The 19,325-nt window shown below is 45.1% G+C and overlaps 1 protein-coding gene across 7 annotated transcripts in view; it reads right to left on the bottom strand.

Moving 5' to 3' along the window:
• Nucleotides 1-14,868: 14,868 nt before the first annotated feature.
• The window catches only part of WNK2 (WNK lysine deficient protein kinase 2), a 147,319-nt gene continuing 142,862 nt past the window's right edge, over nt 14,869-19,325 (bottom strand). For all 7 annotated transcript variants that reach the window (XM_061426226.1, XM_061426227.1, XM_061426228.1 and 4 more), the window contains 2 exons: nt 17,907-18,018; nt 14,869-15,073 (listed from right to left, as the gene is read on the bottom strand). In XM_061426226.1, the coding sequence (XP_061282210.1) occupies nt 15,048-15,073; nt 17,907-18,018 (138 nt within the window). In that variant the 3' untranslated portion in view covers nt 14,869-15,047. The remainder of the gene's footprint in view (nt 15,074-17,906; nt 18,019-19,325) is intronic.

Genomic DNA, 19,325 nt, shown 5'->3' with positions numbered 1-19,325 from the left:
TGGAGGATGGAGGAAGCCCCTAAAAGAGGAGGGTATAGAAGGATGGGAGGGCCCAATGGATGGGGGCCTTGAAGAGAGAAGGAGGCTGGAAAGCAGAGGGGGACCCTAGAAGGTGGAGGGGGCCCCTGGGTGGTGCAAATCTCAGCCTGGAGGGAGGAGAGGGCCCGGAGGGAGGAGGGGGCGCCCGAGGGAGGAGGGGTCCCTGGAGAGTGGAGGGAATCCCAGAGAGCAGAAGGGGACCCTAGAAGGTGGAGGGGGCCCCTGTTGCTGCTGCTGCTAAGTCGCTTCAGTCCTGTCCGACTCTGTGCGACCCCATAGACGGCAGCCCACTGGGCTCCCCCTTCCCTGGGACTCTCCAGGCAAGAACACTGGAGTGGGTTGCCATTTCCTTCTCCAATGCATCAAAGTGAAAGTGAAGTTGCTCAGTCATATCCGACTCTTCGTGACCCCATGGACTGCAGCCTACCAGGCTCCTCCGTCCATGAGATTTTCCAGGCAAGAGTACTGGAGTGGGATTCCATCGCCTTCTCCAGGAGGGGTCCCTAGGTGGTGCAAATCTCAGCCTGGAGGGAGGAGGGGGCCCTGGAGGGAGGAGAGGACCCTGGAGGGAGGAGGGAGGAGGGGGCCTCAGAGGGAGAAGGGAGCCTCCAAGGGAGAAGGGGCTCCTGGAGGGCAGAGGGGATCCCTGGAGGGTAGAGGTCCTGGTCCAGAGTGTGGATGGGGGTCCACAGAGGGATGAGAGGGACTCCAGATGATAGAGTCCTGGGGGGAGGAGGAAGCTGGAGGGCAGAGGGTGGCCCTGGAGAGTGGAGGGGATCCCAGAGAGCAGAGGCGGGGCCCAAAGTATAGAGTGTTAGACCTGGGGCCTCAAGACACTCCCCAGGGCCAAGTGGACATGGAAACACCTGGAAGTTTCCTGCTCTGCAACTCTGCAGAGCCTCCCCCAGGATCCTCCGCTCCTTCTCATGTCCACAGGACCCACCCTGGCAGAGTACACCCCAAGGACAAGAAGGCCCTGGAGGACCAAGGGGCCCCAGGATGCAGAGGGCTCAGCCAGGGGCCTCAAGGGATTCCTGGGTGGGGGAATGCTGAATGAATGGTGGAACACCAGACAGTTCTTACCCCTCAAACCCCAAAAGGAGCCTCTCTTGTTGGCTTGGCTCCTCGCCCCATGCCCACAGGACGCACCCAGGCAGAGGGATCCATGAAGAGCAGAGGGTGCCCTGGAGGGCAGGGGTCTCAGCTGGGAGGGTAGAGAGGGCCCCGGAGAGTAGAGGGGCCCCCAGAGGGTGAAGGCCCCACCTCAGGGCCGCAGTAGGCTCCCTGGAGTCAAGTGTAAGGGGAACCTCAGGGGCTTTCCCTAATGGATCCTATGATCCCCTAGTATCCCTCCCTCTCCCCCATCAAGCAGGCATGCCACTCCCCCTCCCCCAGCAGCCCCTCAGTTGCACTGGTCCCCTGGCTTCCACCTTCCCCCTCCCCCCCATTCAGTAGCTGGTAACCCCCAGGGCTGCCCCTGTCAGTCTGTCTGCTGGAGTACCCCACCAGCATCTGGTGAGTTTCCTAGGTGGGGGAGGCACTGGACTTTTTGTCGCTATCTTGGCTCTGTCCTCCAGAACTTGTTTTTAAATGTAGAGACTTCTTTAATTTTTCAGTAGATCAGTGTTTTCCTTCATTGTTTCTTCTTTGCTTTTATGCTTAAAAAGTATATTCCATGCTTTTTCCAAAACCAGTCCTTTTCCACACCAGTCTTGAGATCAAATCTTAACTACATTTTCCTTTGTTGCTTCCTCAGTTTCATTTATATTTAATTCTTTAATAACTTATGAATTCACCATGGTGTCTGATGTGAAGTATGATTTCATACATTTTCCAGTTAGTTAATCAATATACTAATCCCCTTTACTTATTTATTTTAATGTTTAAGTTAATTTTTATTGGAGTATAATTGATTTACAATGTTGTGTTAGTTTCTGCTGTACAGCAAAGAGAATCAGTTATGTATATATTGTTATACACACAAGAGAAGACTCTACACATGGACATCACCAGATGGGCAACACTGAAATCAGATTGATTATATTCTTTACAGCCAAAGATGGAGAAGCTCTGTACAGTCAGGAAAAACAAGACCAGGAGCTGACTGTGGCTCAGATCATGAGCTTCTTATTGTCAAATTAAGACTTGAATTGAAGAAAGTAGGGAAAACCACTAGACCATTCAGGTATGACCCTTATGATTATACAGCGGAAGTGTGAAATAGATTTAAGGGACTAGATCTGATACACAGAGTACCTGATGAACTATGGATGGAGGTTCGTGACATTGTACAGGAGACAGGGATAAGACCATCCCCAAGAAAAAGAAATGCAAAATGGCTGTCTGAGGAGGCCGTACAGATAGCTGTGAAAAGAAGAGAAGCTAAAGGCAAAGGAGAAAAGGAAAGATATACCCATTTGAATGCAGAATTCCAAATAGCAAGGAGAGATAAGAAAGCCTTCCTCAGTGATCAGTGCAAAGAAATAGAGGAAAATGATAGAATGGGAAAGACTAGAGATCTCTTCAGGAAAATTAGAGATATCAAGGAATATTTCACACAAAGATGGGCTCAATAAAGGGCAGAAATGGTATGGGCCTAACAGAAGCAGAAGATATTAAGAAGAGGTGGCAAGAATACACAGAAGAACTGTACAAAAAATGTACATGTACATCTTCATGACCCAGAAAATCATGATAGTGTGATCACTCACCTAGAGCCAAACATCTTGGAATGTGAAGTCAAGTGGGCCTTAGAAAGCCACTATGAACAAAGCTAGTGGAGGTGACAGAATTCCAGTTGAGCTATTTCAAATCCTAAAAGATGATGCTGTGAAAGTGCTGCACTCAATATGCCAGCAAATTTGGAGAATTTAGCAGTGGCCACAGGACTGGAAAAGGTCAGTTTCATTCCAATCCCTAAGAAAGGCAATGCCAAGAAGGCTCAAACTACCACACAACTGTACTCATCTCACATGCTAGGAAAGTAACGCTCAAAATCCTCCAAGCCAGGCTTCAATAGTACATGAACCATGAACTTTCAGATGTTCAAGCTGGATTTAGAAAAGGCAGAGGAACCAGAGAACAAATTGCCAACATCCTTTGGATCATTGAAAAAGCAAGAGAGTTCCAGAAAAACTTCTATTTCTGCTTTATTGACTATGCCAAAGCCTTTGACTGTGTGGATCACAACAAACTTTGGAAAATTCTGAAAGAGATGGGAATACCAGACCACCTGACCTGCCTCCTGAGAACCCTGTATGCAGGTCAGGAAGCAAAAGTTAGAGCTGGACATAGAACAACAGACTGGTTCCAAATAGGAAAGGGAGTACATCAAGGCTGTATATTGTCACCCTGCTTATTAAACTTATATGCACAGTACATCATGAGAAACGTCGGGCTGGATGAGGCACAAGCTGGATTCAAAATTTCCAGGAGAAATATCAATGACCTCAGATATGCAGATGACACCACTCTTATGACAGAAAGCGAAGAAGAACTAAAGAGCCTCGTGATGAAAGTGAAAGAGGAGAGTGAAAAAGTTGGCCTAAAACTCAACATTCAGAAAATAAAGATTATGGCATCCAGTCCCATCACTTCATGGCAAATAGATGGGGAAACAGTGGCAGAATTTATTTTGAGGGGCTCCAAAATCACTGCAGATGGTGATTGCAGCCATGAAATTAAAAGACACTTACTCCTTGGAAGAAAAGTTATGACCAATCTAGATAGTGTATTAAAAAGCAGAGACATAACTTTGCCAACAAAGGTCCGTCTAATCAAGGCTATGGTTTTTCCAGTGGTCATGTATGGATGTGAGAGTTGGACTATAAAGAAAGCTGAGCACTGAAGAACTGATGCTTTTGAACTGTGGTGCTGGAGAAGACTCTTGAGAGTCCCTTGGACAGCAAGGAGGTCCAACCACTCCATCCTAAAGGGAATCAGTCCTGAATATTCATTGGAAAGACTGATGTTGAAGCTGAAACTCCAATACTTTGGCCACCTGATTCAAAGAAATGACTCATTCGAAAAGACCCTCTTGGTGGGGAAGAGTGAAGGCTGGCAGATAAGGGGATGACAGAGGATGAGATGGTTGGATGGCATCACTGACATGAGTTTGAGTAAACATCGGGAGTTGGTGATGGACAGGGAGCCCTGTGTGCTGCAGTCCATGGGGTCACAAAGAGTTGGACACAACTGAGGGAACTGAACTGAACTGATACATTTGTGACTCTTCTTTATATTCTTTTCCCATAGACCTCATTACAAAGTACTAAGTAGAGTTCCTTTGCTATACTAAATAGGTTCTTATTAGTTATTTTTTATATATGGTAGTGCGCATGTTGTTTTTGGTGTCCAGTCACTAAATCATGTCTGACTCTTTGCCACCCCATGGACTGCAGCAATGCCAGGCTTCCCTGTCTCCCAATTTCTCTCTCCTTCCCCTTTTCCCCTTGGTAACCACAAGTTTGGTTTCTACATCTGTGACTCTATTTCAGTTTTGTAAATAAGTACATTTGTACCACTTTTTGAAGTGAAGTAAAAGTTGCTCAGTCATGTCCAGCTCTTCATGACCCCATGGACTGTAGCCTACAAGGCTCCTCTGTCCATGGAATTCTCCAGGCAAGAATACTGGAATGGACTGCCATTCCCTTCAGGGGATATTCATAACCCAGGGATAGAGACTGGATCTCCTGCAAGGCAGGCAAATTCTTTACCATCTGAGCCAGTAGGGAAGGCCATTTTCTTAGATTCCACATATAAGTGATATCATATGATAATTGTTTTTCTCTGTCTGACTTACTTCACTCAGTATGACAATCTCTAGATCCATCCATGTTGCTGCAAATGGCCTTATTTTGTACTTTTTAATAGCTGAGTAATATTCCATTATAAATATGTACCATATCTTCTTTATCCATTTCTCTGTTGATGGACATTTATGTTGCTTACATGTACTGGCTTTTGTAAATAGAGCTGCACTGAACATTGTAGTGAGTGTGTCTTTTCAAATTATGGTTTTCACTGGATCATATGGTAGCTCTATCTTCATATTGTTCTCCATAGTGGCTATACCAAATGACATTCCCACCAACAGTATAGGAGGATTCCCTTTTGCTCTGCACCCTCGCCATCATCTGTTGTTTGTGGATTTTTTGATTATGGCCATTCTGACTAGTGTGAGGTGATTCCTCCTTGTAGTTTTAATTTGTATTTCTCTAATAATTACTGCTGTTGACCATCTTTTCAGGTGCTTTTTAGCCATCTGTATGTCTTCTTTGGAAAAATTTCTATTTAGACCTGCCCATTTTTTGATTGGGATGTTTGTTTTTTTGGAATTGAGCTGCATGAACTGTTTTATGTATATGACATTAATCCCTTCTCAGTCTCTTCATCTGCAAATATTTTCTCTCATTCTGAGGGTTTTTTCATTTTGTTTATGGTTTACTTTCCGACTGGAAAGCTTTTAAATTTAATCTCCCATTAGTTAATTTTTTTTTAATCACTCTAAGAGATGGATCCAAAAAGAACTTGCTGCAATTTATGTCAAAGAGAGTTCTGCCTATATTTTCCTCTAAAAGTTTCATAGTATCTGGCTTTACATTCAGGTATTTAATACATTTTGAGTTTATCTTTCTGTATGGCATTAGGGAATGTTCAAATTTTATTCATTTACATGTAGCTGTCTAGTTTTCCCAGCACCACTTATTAGATAGACTGACTGTTCTGTGGCCCTTGCATAGCAAGTGTATTCTGCTATTTTTGGATGATGTGTCCCATAAGTATCTAATAAGTCTCTCTGGTGTAGTCACTTAAGGCTTGTGTTTCCTTATTAAATTTCTGTCTGGATGATCTGTCCATTGGTGTAAGTGGGGTGTTAACATCACCCACTATTATTGTGTAACTGTTGATTACCCCTTTTATGGCTGTTAGTATATGCCTTGTATACTGAGGTGCTCCCACGTTAGGTGCATATTTACTTATAATTGTTTTATCTTCTTGGATTGATCTTTTGATCGTTGTGTAGCATCCTTTCTTGTCTCTTATAACCATCTTTATTTCAAAGTTTATTTTGTCTGATAAGTATATTGCTACTCCAGCATTCTTTTGGTTCTATTTGCATGGAATATATTTTTCCATCCCCTCATTTTCAGTCTGTGTCCCTGGTCTGAAGCGGGTCTCTTGTACACAGCATATATATAGATCTCTCTTTTGTATCCCTTCAGTCAGTCTATCTCTTTTGGTTGAAGCATTTAATCCATTTACATTTAAGGTAATTATCAATATGTATGTTCTTATTGCCATTTTCTTAACTGTTTTGGATTTGGTTTTTGTTTGTTTGTTTTCTTTCTCCTTTTCTTCTACTCTCTTATGATTTGATGACTATCTTTAGTGGTGTGTCGGGTGCTTTTACTTGTGTGTTTCTGCTGTAGTTTTCTGCTTTGCACTTCCCATGAGATTTTGGTATAGTAGTCTATATAGGTGCAAGCTTGGTTTTTCCAGTAGTCATGGATGGATGTGAGAGTTGGACCATAAAGAAGGATGAGCGCCAAAGAACTGATACTTTCTAACTGTGGTGTTGGAGAAGACTCTTGAGAGTCCCTTGGACTGCAAGATCAAACCAGTCAATCCTAAAGGAAATCAACCCAAAGTTAGTAGAAGGAAGTGTTGGTTTCTGCAATACATCAGCATGAATTAGCCACAGGTATACAAATATCCCTTCTCTCTTGAACCTCCCTCCCACCTCCCAGAGCCAAGGTTTGAGTTTCCTGAGTCATACAGCAAATTCTTCTTTTTATTTCCTAACTGATGCTACATAGTTTGTATTGAAGTTTGTTATAGCATTGTAATCATAAGACAGTATTTTTTAAATTTTGTGTTATTTTTAATTGGAGGATAATTACTCTACAATACTTTGGCCACCTGATGAAAAGAGCCAATTCACTGGAAAAGACCCTGTTGCTGGGAAAGACTGAAGGCAGAAGGGGATGACAGAGAAAGAGATGGTTAGATTGCATCACTGACTCAATGGACATGAGTTTGGGCAACCTCTGGGAGATACTGAAAGACACGGAAGCTTAGTGTGCTACAGTCCACAGAACACAAAGAGTCGGACACGACTGAGTGACTGAACAACAACAATATTATTCTGAAAGGTGAAAAGCTGGAAGCATTTCTGCTAAGATCAAAAAGAATAAATGATGATAAATGGGATTGTTTCCAAGATTTCTTTCTCTGCTCTTTCATTGTTAGTGTATAGGAATCCAAGAGAGTTCTGTGTATATATTTTGTATCCTGAAACTTTGCCAAATTCATCGAAGAGCTGTAGTCAGTTTCTGGTAGCATCTTTAGGATTTTTCTATGTATAGTATATAATTTACAAGAGTTAGTTTCACTTAAAGCTAGCTTAAAACTCAACATTTAAAAACTAAGATCATGGCATCTGATCCCATCACTTCATGGCAAATAGATGGGGAAACAATGGAAACAGTGACAGAGTTTATTTTCCTGGGCTTCAAAATCACTGCAGATGGTGACTGCAGCCATAAAATTAAAAGACACTTGCTCCTTGGAAGAAAAGCTATGACAAACCTATATAGTGTACTAAAAAACAGAGATATTACTTTGCCAACAAATGTCCACTCTCGCCACTATTATTCAGCATAGTATTGGAAGTCCCAGCCACAGCAACTAGAAAACAAAAAGAAATAAAAGGAGTCCAAATTGGAAAAGAAGAAGCAAAATTGTTTATAAAGCACAAATCAAGCCTCAGTAATTTTAATAAAACTGAAATCATATCAAGCATCTTTTCTGACCACAATACTATGAGATTAGAAGTCAATTACAGCGAAAAAACTGAAAAAAGCACAAACACCCGGAGATTAAATAATATGGTATTAAATAACCAATGAATCACTGAAGAAATCAAAGAGGATGTTAAAAGACATACTGAGAGACAAATGACAGTGAAATCACCAAGACCCAGAACCTATGGAAAGCAGCAAAAGCCCTTCTGAGAGGGAAGTTTATAGCAATACAGTCTTATCTCAAGAAACAAGAAAAATCCAAATAAGCAACCTAACCCCAAACCTACTGCAGTGTGGCTTACTCTAGAGGTGGGTCAAGGAGGATCTTGCTGTGATGCATGTCATAGTCTTCTGCCTATATTTTACTCTAAGAGTTTTATAGTTTCTGGCCTTACATTTAAATCTTGAATCTATTTTGAGTTTATTTTTGTGTATGACATTACAGTGTTCTAATTTCATCTTTTTAAATGTAGCTGTCCAGTTTTCCCAGCACCACTTACTGAAAGTGAAAGTGAAGTTGCTCAGTCATGTCTGACTCTTTATGAACCCATGGACTGCAGCCTATCAGGTTCCTCCGTCCATGGGATTTTCCAGGCACGAGTGCAGGAGTGGGTTGCCATTGCCTTCTCCAGGGGATCTTCCTGACCCCAGGAATTGAACCCAGGTCTCCCGCATTGCAGGCTGACACTTTACCATCTGAGCCACCAGGGACCACTTACTGAAGACACTCTTTTCCCTGTTGTATATTCTGGCCTCCTTTGTCAAAAATAAGGTGCCCATAGGTGTGTGGCTTTATCTCTGGGTTTTTTTTATCTTGTTCCAATGGTCTGTTTTTCTGTTTTTGTGCCAATACCATACTGTACAACTTTGCATGCCCACCAACAGTGTAAGAGTTCCCTTTTCTTCACACTCTCTCCAGCATTTATTGCTTGTAGACTTTTTGATGATGGCCATTCTGACTGGTATGAGGTAATTCCTCATTGCAGTTTTTATCTGTATTTCTCTAATAATGAGCGATGTTGAGCATCTTTTCCGTTTGTGTCCATTTGCTTTTGTTGTTTAGTTGCTCAGTCGCGTCTGACTTTTGCGACCCCATGGACTGTAGCTGGCCAGGCTCCTCTGTCCATGGGATTTCCCAGGGAAGAATATTGGAGTGCATTGCCATTTGCTACTCAGGGTATCTCTCAACACAGGGACCAAACCTATATCTTTTGCATTGGCAGGCAGATTCTTTACCACTGAACCACCAAAGAAACTATGTTCATTTGCCATCTGTATGTCTTCTTTGGAGAAATGCCTGTGTAGATCTTCCACCATTTTGGATTGGGTTGTTTTTTATATTGAGCTGCAGAAGCTGTTTGTATATTTTGAAAATTAATTTCTTGTCAGTTACTTTGTTTTCAAATATTTTCTCTGATTCTGTGGGTTGTCTTTTTGTTTATGGTTTCCTTTCCTGTGCAAAAACGTTTAAGTTTATTTAGGTCCCATTTACGTGAACTGTGAACTTCCAGATGTTCAAGCTGGATTTAGAAAAGGCAGAGGAACCAGAGATCAAATTGCCAACATCCGCTGGATCATCAAAAAAGCAAGAGAGTTCTAGAAAAACATCTACTTCTGCTTTATTGACTATGCCAAAGCCTTTGACTGTGTGGATCACAGTAAACTGTGGAAAATTCTTCAAGAGATGGGAATACCAGACCACCTGACCTGCCTCTTGAGAAACCTATATGCAGGTCAGGAAGCAAGTTAGAACTGGACATGGAACAACAGACTGGTCCCAAATAGGAAAAGGAGTACATCAAGGCTGTATATTGTCACCCTGCTTATTTAACTTATATGCAGAGTATATCGTGAGAAACGCTGGGTTGGATGAAGCACACGCTGGAATCAAGATCGCTGGGAGAAATATCAATGACCTTGGATATGCAGATGACACCACTCTTATGGCAGAAAGTGAAGAGGAACTAAAAAGCCTCTTGATGAAAGTGAAAGAGGAGAGTGAAAAAGTTGGCTTAAAGCTCAACATTCAGAAAACGAAGATCATGGCATCCAGTCCCATCACTTCATGGGAAATAGATGCAAAAACAGTGTCAGACTTTATTTTTTTGGGCTCCAAACTGCAGATGGTGAATGTAGCCATGAAATTAAAAGATGCTTACTCCTTGGAAGGAAAGTTATGACCAACCTATATAGCATATTGAAAAGCACAGACATTGCTTTGCCAACAAAGGTCTGTCTAGTCAAGGCTATGTTTTTTCCCAGTGGTCATTTATGGATGTGAGAGTTGGACTGTGAAGAAGGCTGAGTGCCGAAGAATTGATGCTTTTGAACTGTGGTGTTGGAGAAGACTCTTGAGAGTCCCTTGGACTGCAAGGAGATCCAACCAGTCCATCCTAAAGGAGATCAGTCCTGGGTGTTCATTGGAAGGACTGATGATGAAATTGAAACTCCAATACTTTGGCCACCTCATGCGAAGAGTTGACTCATTGTAAAAGTCCCTGATGCTGGGAGGGATTGCAGGCAGGAGGAGAAGGGGACAGAGGATGAGTTGGCTGGATGGCATCACTGACTCGATGGACGTGAGTCTGAGTGAACTCTGGGAGTTGGTGATGGACAGGGAGGCCTGGCGTGCTGTGATTCATGGGGTCACAAAGAGTTGGACACGACTGAGCAACTGAACTGAACTGTTTACTTTTGTTTTTATTTCCATTAATCTAAGAGGTGGATCCAAAAATAGTGCTCCAGTTTATGTCAGAGCATTCTCCCTATGTTTTCCTCTGTAAGTTTTATAGTATCCAGCTTTCATTTAAGTCTTTAATCTATTTTGAGTTTATTTTTGGGTATGGTGTTGTGTTCTAATTTTATCCATTTACAGGTAGCTGTCTAGTATTCCCAGCACCACTTCTTGAAGAGACTGTCTTTCTCCATTGTATACTCTTGCCTCCTCTGTCATAGATTAGGTGACCACAGGTGTGTGGGTTGTCTCTGGGCTTTCTATCCGGTTCCATTGATTTATATTTCTGGTTTTGTGCCAGTAGCTTTGTAGTATAGTCTGAAGTCAGGGACCCTAATTCCTCTAGCTCTGTTTTTCCTTCTCAGGATTACTTTGGGTATTTGAGGTCTTTCGTGTTTCCATACAAATTGTTAAAAAAATTTTTTTTTCTTATTCTGTGAAAAATGGCATTGGTAGTTTGATAGGGATTGCACTGAGACACACTGGGTGCATGTGTGCATGCTTAGTTGCTGTCATGTCCAGTTCTTTGCAATCCCATGGACTGTAGCCCACTTGGCTCCTCTGTACATGGGATTCTCCAGGCAAGAATACTAGAGTAGGTAGCCATTCACTTCTCCAGGAGATCTTCCTGACCCAGGGATTTAATCTGGGTTCCTGCACTGTAAGCAGATTTTTTTTTTTTTTTTTTTTTTTTACCATCAGAGCCACCAGGGAAGCCCAAGTCATTTTCACAACGTTGATTCTTTTCAATCCAAGAACATACTATCTCTCCATCTGTTGGTGTGATCTCATTTTTTTTCATCAGTATCTTGTAGGTTTCTGAGAACAGGTCTTTTGCCTCCTTAGGTAGGTTGATTCCTAGATATTTTATTCTTTTTGATGCAATGGTGAATGAGATTGTTTCTCATCTGTCTGATCTTTTGTTGGTGGTGTATAGGAATGCAAGAGAATTTTCAATAGATTTTTCAGTTTTATTGAGTTTCTCATATATTGTCTTTCGGTTACATAGATATTCTCTATTGTTCTTCCTGTTTTCTATTTTACTGATTTTTATTATTCCACTTCTTATGTTTACTTTGGATTTAATTTCTTCCTCTGCTAATTTCTTAAGGCAGAAGATGAAGTCATTAATTTGATCTTTTCTTCAAATATAGGCCTAAGTACTGTTTTAGCAATATGCCATCAGTTTTGATGTTTTCATTTTTATTGTTTAACTGGTTTTCTAATTTCTCATTTGATCTCCTTTTAATCCATAGGTTATTTAGAAGTATGTTACCTCATTTCCAAACATCTCTGGATGTTTTCCAGAGATCTGTTCCTAATTTCTAATTTAATTCCATTGTGGTGAAGGAATGTCACTTATATGACTTGAATCCTTTAGAATTTAGAATTGCCACTCATTTTTATGACCCCGAATCTGGCTTATCTTGGTATACAGATCACATACACAAAAAAGAATGTGTGCTCTGTGGCAAGTGGAATTTTAGAAATGTTAATCAAGACAGCAGGTTGAGAGTGGTGTTCAAGTTTTATATGTTCTCAGTGACTGCTGTGGTCACTTCACAGAAACAGGAGGGACCTCCAGCCAAACTGTGGTTTGGATATTGAGACACACATGCATACACATGTGCACACACACAATCGAAAGATGATAAACAGGCTTGTTACTCACATTATGAGATGTTAAGATCCAAAACAGATTGAGCGAGCAGGTATAATAACCATAAAAACCCTATAGGCATTGGGGTTTTTATGGTTATTAGGGAGTAGAGTCAGGATGAGGCTTCCACTTACAGTGTGAATTTCCCGTGATGCCAAGGGATGGGGCACTAGGGTTTAGCTTATCAGCATGCCCAGATATGGAGCGGAGAGGGGAGGTGATGCTTAAAAGCTGTTGGCACTCAGACCTCAAAAATGGAGTCACCTCTATTACAATGGCTTTCTATCTACTTGTTGGGTCATTTACTGAAATAGCTGGCTGTGGCTGTGAATTTGTCTATTGCTCTCTTTGCAGTTTTATCTGTTTTCCAGGGTTTTATCTGGGACTAGGGTTTTCCTGGAGGCTCTGGAGAGCCACTGAGCACTTCTAAGCAGTGGAGGAAGCTGTGTGTGCAGATCCCCAGGACAGCAATATGCAGGATCCGCCCCCTGGGATAGTGGCTTGACCATCAACATCACCTGCCTGTCCCTCTGCCTGTGCTGATGAATACAGCAGTTGAGCTGCTTCCAGAGGGCCATCTCCATTTTCAGGGAGAACCTAGCTGCTCCTGCAGTTGAGGTGAGGTTGACTCTGCTATATGGAGGTCCTAGGAGGTAAGGTAGCCACTGGCTTCTGCTCCCGAAATGTGCTGTGGGAAGTGCTCAATGATGCTGTAGTGTGAACAGGTATTCAGTCTGTTCCAACCCAGCCTCTCCCCTTTGCCCAACCAGAAACATACTCCCTAATAAAGGAATCTGATAGCTGCCTACTCAAATTCTGGAGGAAGCTTGTGCCCTCATAGGTGTTTACATCCAAGGGCTACTGGATGTGAACCTGTGAGCCCATGCTGGGTTTCCACACTTCAGCCATCTACCCTTGCAATTTTAACCATTCGCTCATGGCACTCCACTCCAGCACTCTTGCCTGGAAAATCCCATGGACGGAGGAGCCTGGTGGGCCACAGTCCATGGGGTCGCTAAGAGTCAGACACAACTGGGCGACTTCACTTTCACTCTTCACTTTCATGCATTGGAGAAGGAAATGGCAACCCACTCCAGTGTTCTTGCCTGGAGAATCCCAGGGATGGGGGAGCCTGGTGGGCTGCCGTCTATGGGGTCGCACAGAGTCAGACGCGACTGAAGTGACTTAGCAGCAGCAGCATGTGCTACTTTTACCTTTGAGTACTATTATCTTACGGCCAATTTTTACCATTAGCTCATACTTGCTTAAAAGGAATGATTTAAATAAATTTGCAATCTGAAAAAGTAAACTGTGCATTATTGCCATCGATAGAAAACCTAAGTAACAAAAGCCACAAACGGACAGTGACAAAATGAACACAATGAAAATACACAATGTTGTTACACATGGTAAAACATGTGCCTACTCTGCTTCATCACAGAGAGCACACACTGGCACATGTCCACTTGGCCTGGGCAGCAACACCAACAGCTGACAGGGATGAAGTGGGCAGCCCCTATGTATGCCCCAAAATTTCACCTGCACACCCTCTGAGAAGCTGTGGGGAGGCAGGAAGCCTGTGCTGCTCTGCTTTTGTCAGCCAGTTGGATAGGTACTGAGTCTAAGGGGCTGGCAATTTGTCTGACAACCAAACATAACACTTGGGGACACCTTGACAACTACAATGTCACACAAAGCATCTGTGGGCTCCAGTGGTGACATAGCCAAGGTGCTGCTGCTCCAACTCTACATTCTTCACTGGAGGAAACACTAAATCACACTCAGAGATTAATGGAAAACCAAGATACAATTTTCTCATCCCAATGAATGGGACCCCCTGAATTCTACACCAAACTCCAGGTCCCAGTGTGATCCTCCTTTCCAGCTGACCAGGCTGGAACTTTACTACTGCACGCTACTCTGTGAAGCCCCTAGCCGGTTCCCTGGCTTTCCCACTGTGCTTCGGACACCCTACCATGGTGGTGGTGCAGCCCTACAAGGGCCACTGGGCCGATCCCACCCCCTACTGAAGTCAGGGGCTTCAGACCTGGGCCTGGCCCCTCCTAGTGGTGCATGTGAAATCTGAACGAAGGGTCATTTCAAGCCACTGTGGATGCCTGTCCTGTGCCTGGGGGATGTATGATCATGTCAAGTGACAGAGTAAGGAAGCCTGAGGGGCAGCATAATGAATGGAGCTGTGTGCACAAAGGCCCAAGCCTGGATGGGCCAAGGAGCCATCAACAGAGATGGGCACCACTGTTCAGCCTCCAGGGCTCTGCATAGAAAGGGGCTGTCCTGGGTGTGAAGGAGGAGAATGCCTGAAAATTGGGGCCAGGATGCCTGCAACCCACAACCTCAACTGCTTCTCTGAGAGGTGGGTCTTTATCACACGTCTGACCCATACTAGCTACTGTCTGGACACAAGGACCTTGAGCTACCCTGGGCACTATTAAGCACCATAGAAAGTGTCATCCCTATATTCAAGAACCCCTTAGCTAAGGGTACTTACCCCCAGACCCGTCCAGCTGTGCGATCCCAGGAGTTTCTCCAACACCCTCATTCACTTACCACCATCGCAGGTTACCTGCCTGTCTGGGGACCACCAGAAAACAGAGTTTGAAAAACCAAAGTCCTGTTTCCCCCAAAATATTTTTTTATTCTTGCTTACATTTGTGTTTCCAATTGTGAATAAAAAATGCTTAGAAAGTGATTACAAAACATCGTGAACCGGACACGAGGCGTGGGCTCGCCTTCTCTGCGTGAGATGACACAGGGCCTGGCGTCTGGGTCTGGGTCGGCCTGCCTGGGCTCAGTCGGGCTTCTCACTTTCAGAATCTAGAAAACAAAACCGCCACAGCTCATTATAGGCCTGCCGTGACCACGTGAGGCCCCGGAAGTTGGAATGGTGACACCAGAGCTGTCACACTCCGTGGAGGACCGGGCCGCCTGACCACGACCCAGGCACTATACAGATAAGACTCCTGGCTGCCTCTGTCATCTGGCCTCCTTCCACACTGAGCAACCGCCCGAACCAGGCAGGGCCTCCCAGGGTCCGCACAAATGTTGCTCTGGAGAGTGAGGGACCTCTGGCTCCTTGGGCACAGCAAGCAGAGCAGCATCCCAAGCCGCCTTGGCCTCTGCTCAGAGCCAGTGCTGAGGTGGAGCACTGTGGGTGGCCGGAGCACAACGCCTGACTGCACCTCGGTGGAAACACAGGACAAACAGACCAGGGCAGAGACCCCAGCTGGGTGGAGTGGGAGGAACCGCAACCCCCAGCTTGAGTGCGTGCAGCAGGCATGCAGGGGCACTGCCAGCTGAGCAAAAGGCCATCAGGGCGGGTAAGCCAGGAAAACGTGGTGAGCCTTGCAGGGGGCCTCCCCCAACTTGCACCTGCTGGACAGCAGAGCCCCTCCGGTGACTGGAGTGCAGGTGGCCCAGCCCCCACCCAGCTGTGTCCAGGGTGAGTCACACAAACCTGGCTTTCTGTTAGACAACATGGACAGGGGTCAGAGACACCTTTCAGTTGGCCATGAGACTCATACCCTCCATAGGCAGAGGCTACTGTACATCCAAATGCAGTTCAGATTCAATGTCTGAAAGCCGAGTGAACAGGCTAACCTAGGCCCGGAGCCACAGAGCTGGCCTACGAGCCCTGCCCAACACCCCAGTCTCATCGTCCAAGTCAGGTCGGCTCAGCGTCAGTCACACCAGATCCTGCCAGGAAGACAGCACCTGCCACTCAGCCCCCTGGCCCCTCCTGGCCGACCCAGCCTCCTGGGCGAGGTGCTGACAGAAGCGTATTGCTGAGAGTGAAGCTGTGCCAGGACAGCAGCGCTGCCTGCCAGGGCTGCCCACCCGATGCCCCCTATGAGACTGGCTGGTTCAGCTTCTCTGTGGCCAGAAGTTAAGAAAAAGATGTGGCTCCACACTGTTTTCAAGCAAAAATGTTTATTTTTCTCCTTCAAATATACAATCTCTTGGAGAGTCTGTGCCACTGACCATTCCTGTTACAGGCCAGGACTCCAAACCGCATGTCTGGTACAGCAGGGCAGGTGTGGGAAGAGGGCAGTTTCCACCACCCTCAGGAACCAGGCGCACATGATTCTCAATCCAAGGACCCAGGGGCACATTACAGAGAACAGAAATCTCTTACTATAGCTTCATGCCCTGGCAGAAGATTCTGCATAATCACCTAGAAAATTCAATTCTAACTGAATTGACAGAATAATACATTTAAACCAAAAGAATTCAGCCAGTCCTAGTGAAGTCCCAAAGTACAACAGAACTATACAATTCACATCTGGGCAGCCCAACCAGCTGCCTCCCAGTGGGAAGTGGGAAACATCTTGGCCAGTGGGGAGTGGGGCCTTCAGCTCCCACCCTGGGCTGTTTGGTGCCTGTCTGAGATGAGTAGCACTGAAATTTCCAGGAGAGGATCCCTCCTACCCCCCAGCACGATGGCTTGGTGCCTGCAGAACAGTCTGGAGGCCAGAGGTGGGCAGAGTAGCCTGTGAACACTGGGAAAGCTAGGCCCAGGTGGCCACAGGCCTCTGTGCAAACAACAGAAAAGGAAGGCAGGCTGGGAGGGGAGGTTGGTGGGTCCCCTGAGCAGAAGGGGCCACACTCTCTCTGCAGAGCAGGTGGCCTGCCTGTGCTTCTGCACCTCCAGACACAAACCTTTACCTCCCCCACACTCAGAGCAGCCCTGCAGGCTTTGGGTCATGTCTGCTTACCCAGCACTTTACAGCAGTTCCACGTAGCCAAACACAGATGCTAACATTCCTGACTAAGAGATCAACTACCATTAGCAATGCACTGCCCCAATAACCATGCACCCCTGGGCAGTCTGCTGGCAGTGCCCACGGCACTGCAGTTGAGGGAATTTGTCCATCTGTTTGCTATCTGTGACCATACAGCTGGAGAGATCTCATTTTATGAGTACAAAGCAGAGTTACTCTAGCATTTGCAACTCTTCAATATTCAAGGTCACTAGTTCAATTTTTTTTAAAGCATGTACAACAGAAAAGATCAGACTTTAGCTTCAGATTTGTAAACCATTCATATCTCTGCAACTTAAAGTGGGAAATAGAGATATCAATGCACAAACCAACTATAAATGAAATACACCTTTCCTGATACACGGTTTTTTAAAACACGTCTTTCCATCAGGGAATGGAAAAGCTGGAATTCAAGGCACTGTACTTCTGCAGGGTTATTACAATGTTCTAACCATCGATTCAAGTACAGGAAGTGAGTGCAAAGACAGCAAGTGTTGACCACAGGAACCTAAGAGGAAATAAGGTCTGCAGCAATAAAGGAAGCAACGATTGCTGCCCATGTGCCAGCTCCCTGGCTGGACACCCATGAGCAGACAGGGAAGGACTCGGAGGCCAAACCACAACCCGACTCCTCCAGGCTGTTCAGTGTCTTCCACTGGCAAGTAGTGAGACAGAGAGCTACATGATCTGTAGCCTGGGGCCTGGCATGCTGACCACAGTTGGCCTGAAGAACACAGGGAGGGCTGGCGCATCTGCTGCGCCCAGGCTTGGCCCCGCGTTGAGGCTCCGGCTGCCTGCCTGGGCTGCCCAGGGACCCCAGGACACTGGAGCTGGGATCAGGCTTCCATACTGGCCCAAAGGTGGGGCTGGGAGGCAGGAGAGGGCAGTACCTGGCATGGGCACAGGAAGGGCTGAGGCAGCTCCAGGAATGACCACGGTGGGTACAGGGCTGGGTACCGGGGCCAGACATGGCATCCCCATTGCTGTTCGAGATGTGTTCATCTATAAGACAAGAAACATGGCTTCAATCAGCTAGCATCACTCAGTGGCCTTGGGGGTCCCTGCAGTTTCTCCATCCTCAGGAGAGGGTGGTCTCAGGACATGCCCTGGGGCACCTTTTAATGGCTGACATCAGAGTGAAAGTGTGGGGCAAGAAGGCAGCCACACGCCGTGAATGTCCACAGGCCAGAGTGGGCTTCAAAGCAGACCCAGCAGGACCTAAACCCTGAGTAACAGTGAGGGAACCACACACCCCCACCCAAAGGCCTCCTGCTTGACTAGTCAGTGTCATGATGGGAGGTCCAGAACAGCTGGGAGCTCTGCATGGCTGTGCCCAGAGACCTGGAGTCGGGGGCAGGGCGGCACCTCTGCTCCCTGCTCCTCAGGTACAGCCCCGGAAGAGAAGCAGCACAGTGAGAAACAAGCTGTGATGGTTAGTGAGGCCAACATGGCCACGATGCAGAAACCTTATGAAGCCACTGCAAGAAGAGATTACAGACCAACAGCCTTCAAACTCTCTAGACACAATGTTGGCAAATATAACCAAGCAATTAAAAAAAAAAAAAAAGATAAAACATCAGAGCCAAGTGAGGTTTTGCCCCACGAATGCAATGATGTCATCCCAGCAAAAATCACTGCATCTCCCCACAGTTACATACCAAAGGAGAATTCCATGTGATGCTCCCCACAGATGCAGGGGGAGTATCTGAGAAGTTCCACACTCCTTCACAGAAAGCACAGGGTCCCTCCTCCATCTGGAAGGGCCTCTGTAGAACCCACAGCCAACCCTGTGCCAATGGTGAAATGCCAAATGTATTTCCCCTTGCCCCTTGCTCCCCTTGCCCCTAGCCAACACTGTATGGGAAAGTTCCAGCCAATAAAAGAAAAGGAATAAGGAACACAGACTGAAAAGAAAAAGGAAAACCATCCTTATTTGCAGACGACAAGACCGTGTATGGAGAAAACCAAAAAGAGCAGACAAACCAATTTCTAGAACTAAGAAGTTAATTTAGCAAGATTGCAGGATACAAAGTACAAAAAATAACCATATTTCTATATGCTACAAACATAATCTGTAAAAGGATATTTTAAAGCAATAAAATTTATAATCACATTCCAAAATATCAACTATCTCAAGGTTAAATTTAATGAAAGATGTGTAACACCTTTACACTGAAAACTACAAAACTTCACTGAGAGAAAATTAGACATAAACAAAGAAACGTCATGTTTATAATAGACTCGCTACTGTTAATGTGTCAAATCTTACCCAGATGATCAACAGACTTAATACAATCAGAATAAAAATC

The sequence above is a fragment of the Bos javanicus genome, chromosome 8, assembly GCF_032452875.1.
Source record: "Bos javanicus breed banteng chromosome 8, ARS-OSU_banteng_1.0, whole genome shotgun sequence".
Classification (NCBI taxonomy): domain Eukaryota; kingdom Metazoa; phylum Chordata; class Mammalia; order Artiodactyla; family Bovidae; genus Bos; species Bos javanicus.
This window is presented reverse-complemented; position numbering and strand designations above follow the sequence as displayed.